Source organism: Austrofundulus limnaeus, unplaced genomic scaffold (genome assembly GCF_001266775.1).
Source record: "Austrofundulus limnaeus strain Quisiro unplaced genomic scaffold, Austrofundulus_limnaeus-1.0 Scaffold711, whole genome shotgun sequence".
Taxonomy (NCBI): domain Eukaryota; kingdom Metazoa; phylum Chordata; class Actinopteri; order Cyprinodontiformes; family Rivulidae; genus Austrofundulus; species Austrofundulus limnaeus.
In genome coordinates this window covers 201,876-203,397 of record NW_013953113.1, presented here as the reverse complement: position 1 = coordinate 203,397, position 1,522 = coordinate 201,876, and the positions used below count along the sequence as shown (strand labels likewise).

The 1,522-nt window shown below is 35.5% G+C and overlaps 2 protein-coding genes across 2 annotated transcripts in view; one reads left to right on the top strand and one right to left on the bottom strand.

Moving 5' to 3' along the window:
- ralgps2 (Ral GEF with PH domain and SH3 binding motif 2) overlaps positions 1 to 1,522 on the bottom strand; it is a gene marked incomplete at its 5' end in the record, with an annotated part of 67,744 nt that overhangs the window by 44,451 nt on the left and 21,771 nt on the right.
- Positions 1 to 1,522, top strand: part of angptl1a (angiopoietin-like 1a) — a 26,383-nt gene that overhangs the window by 14,004 nt on the left and 10,857 nt on the right. Inside the window, exon 2 of the mRNA XM_014028026.1 lies at positions 1,143 to 1,384. Within this exon, the coding sequence (XP_013883480.1) occupies positions 1,201 to 1,384 (184 nt within the window). The 5' untranslated portion in view covers positions 1,143 to 1,200. The remainder of the gene's footprint in view (positions 1 to 1,142; positions 1,385 to 1,522) is intronic.

Genomic DNA, 1,522 nt, shown 5'->3' with positions numbered 1-1,522 from the left:
ATATAAAAATGTTTGTTATAATCATGTCTTGTGATTATTTGACAGGAGTTTTACTTTTAAACTGTAAGTGTATTTAATTTAGTTATGTTAGTTATGATATTTTAGTTATGATGTAAATACAATAAAAAATTAAACCAAGATTTAGAATAAKTATCATTTTGATCCATACATTAGTAATGTCTGACTGGGCCTCGTGTCACTTTATGTTCAACAAATTGGGCCSYGAGGTCAAAAAGCTTAAGAACCMCTGRTTTATTCTACACCCCTGTAGTGACTGTACGGCAGTGTGCCTTTGAAAAAGCTGTCGAGTGTAACACAAATAATACCTTCCAATATTCCTGTTGGTATTTTTGATCAATCTTGCAGGGAACTCCTTTGGAATTTGGGGTCAGTGTATTTTACATGAGGGTGGGATTTGAACTGAACATAAACATGTTTTTTGCATGTTAATGWCTATAATGATACTCAGGGTTTTTTTTAAACCAATTTGGTCATTTTTATGCTCGCTTAAATTAATTTTGCTTTGAAGTAAAGACATTTTAAACAAGTGCTAATGTATTCATTTAACCAACCTGACTAAAAAACTGTTTCCACTTCTTATTCTAAAAAAAACTTTAAGGAAAGATGACTATCTCTGAGAACAAAAATGTAACCATGCTTCTTGAAAGAACCTTTGTGCACAAAAACAATAGGCTGCACACTGAAGGAGACTAAAGTATAAACKTGCAGCAAACTTATATTTCAATATTGTAAAAAGAAAATTATATGTAAGGCCAAAGAACAAAGCTGAAAATGTGGAGCATTGTTGAATCAACAGTTCTTAATAAAGCAAAACCAACTCGGAATATTTTGTGTGTCCCCTGGGACATTACCTAAAACACAACACATACTTAATCTGGTTAGCTTCATAAAAAGGCTCATTTAATTCTTTTCACATAAAAATCTGCAGGAAAACAACTCGGCTACAGCATTAGTTTCTTAACAGATACTTTCAGGGAGATTTTCAAAAGTATCAAATACCATCTCATTAAAAAGTCTACTAGATGTCTACTCTGGGAAAGCAGACAGTAAAACACCTTGTTGGCTTTCTTTCTTTTGTAGCTCAATGCTTCCTTAACAGCTAAGGTCTTTTATTTTTTCAGGTAAGGACAAGAGGGATCCCCAGTAGCTGTCCACCAACCATCAAGCCAGCCAGCAGACATGCAGAGGATGACTTGGAGCGTGTGTGCCATTCTCTTCCTCTGTCTCTGGCAGGAGAGTCACTGCAGGAGCTCCAGGGAAGCCCAGAGAACCAAAGAGCCTTTCTTTAAACGGACTAAAAGAGCTGTGGATGCTGATGCAAAGTGTTCCTATACTTTTCTGGTACCAGAGCAGAGAATCACAGGTACAAATAAACTTACTTATTTTTGAGATTCAGCTTCATAAGGAACATTTCGTCACATAGCATCAGTAGCTGTGTTTCCATTGCAAATGTGCGCAAAACTTTGTCGATATTCTGTTAATGTCGAAAAAACACAGTTTC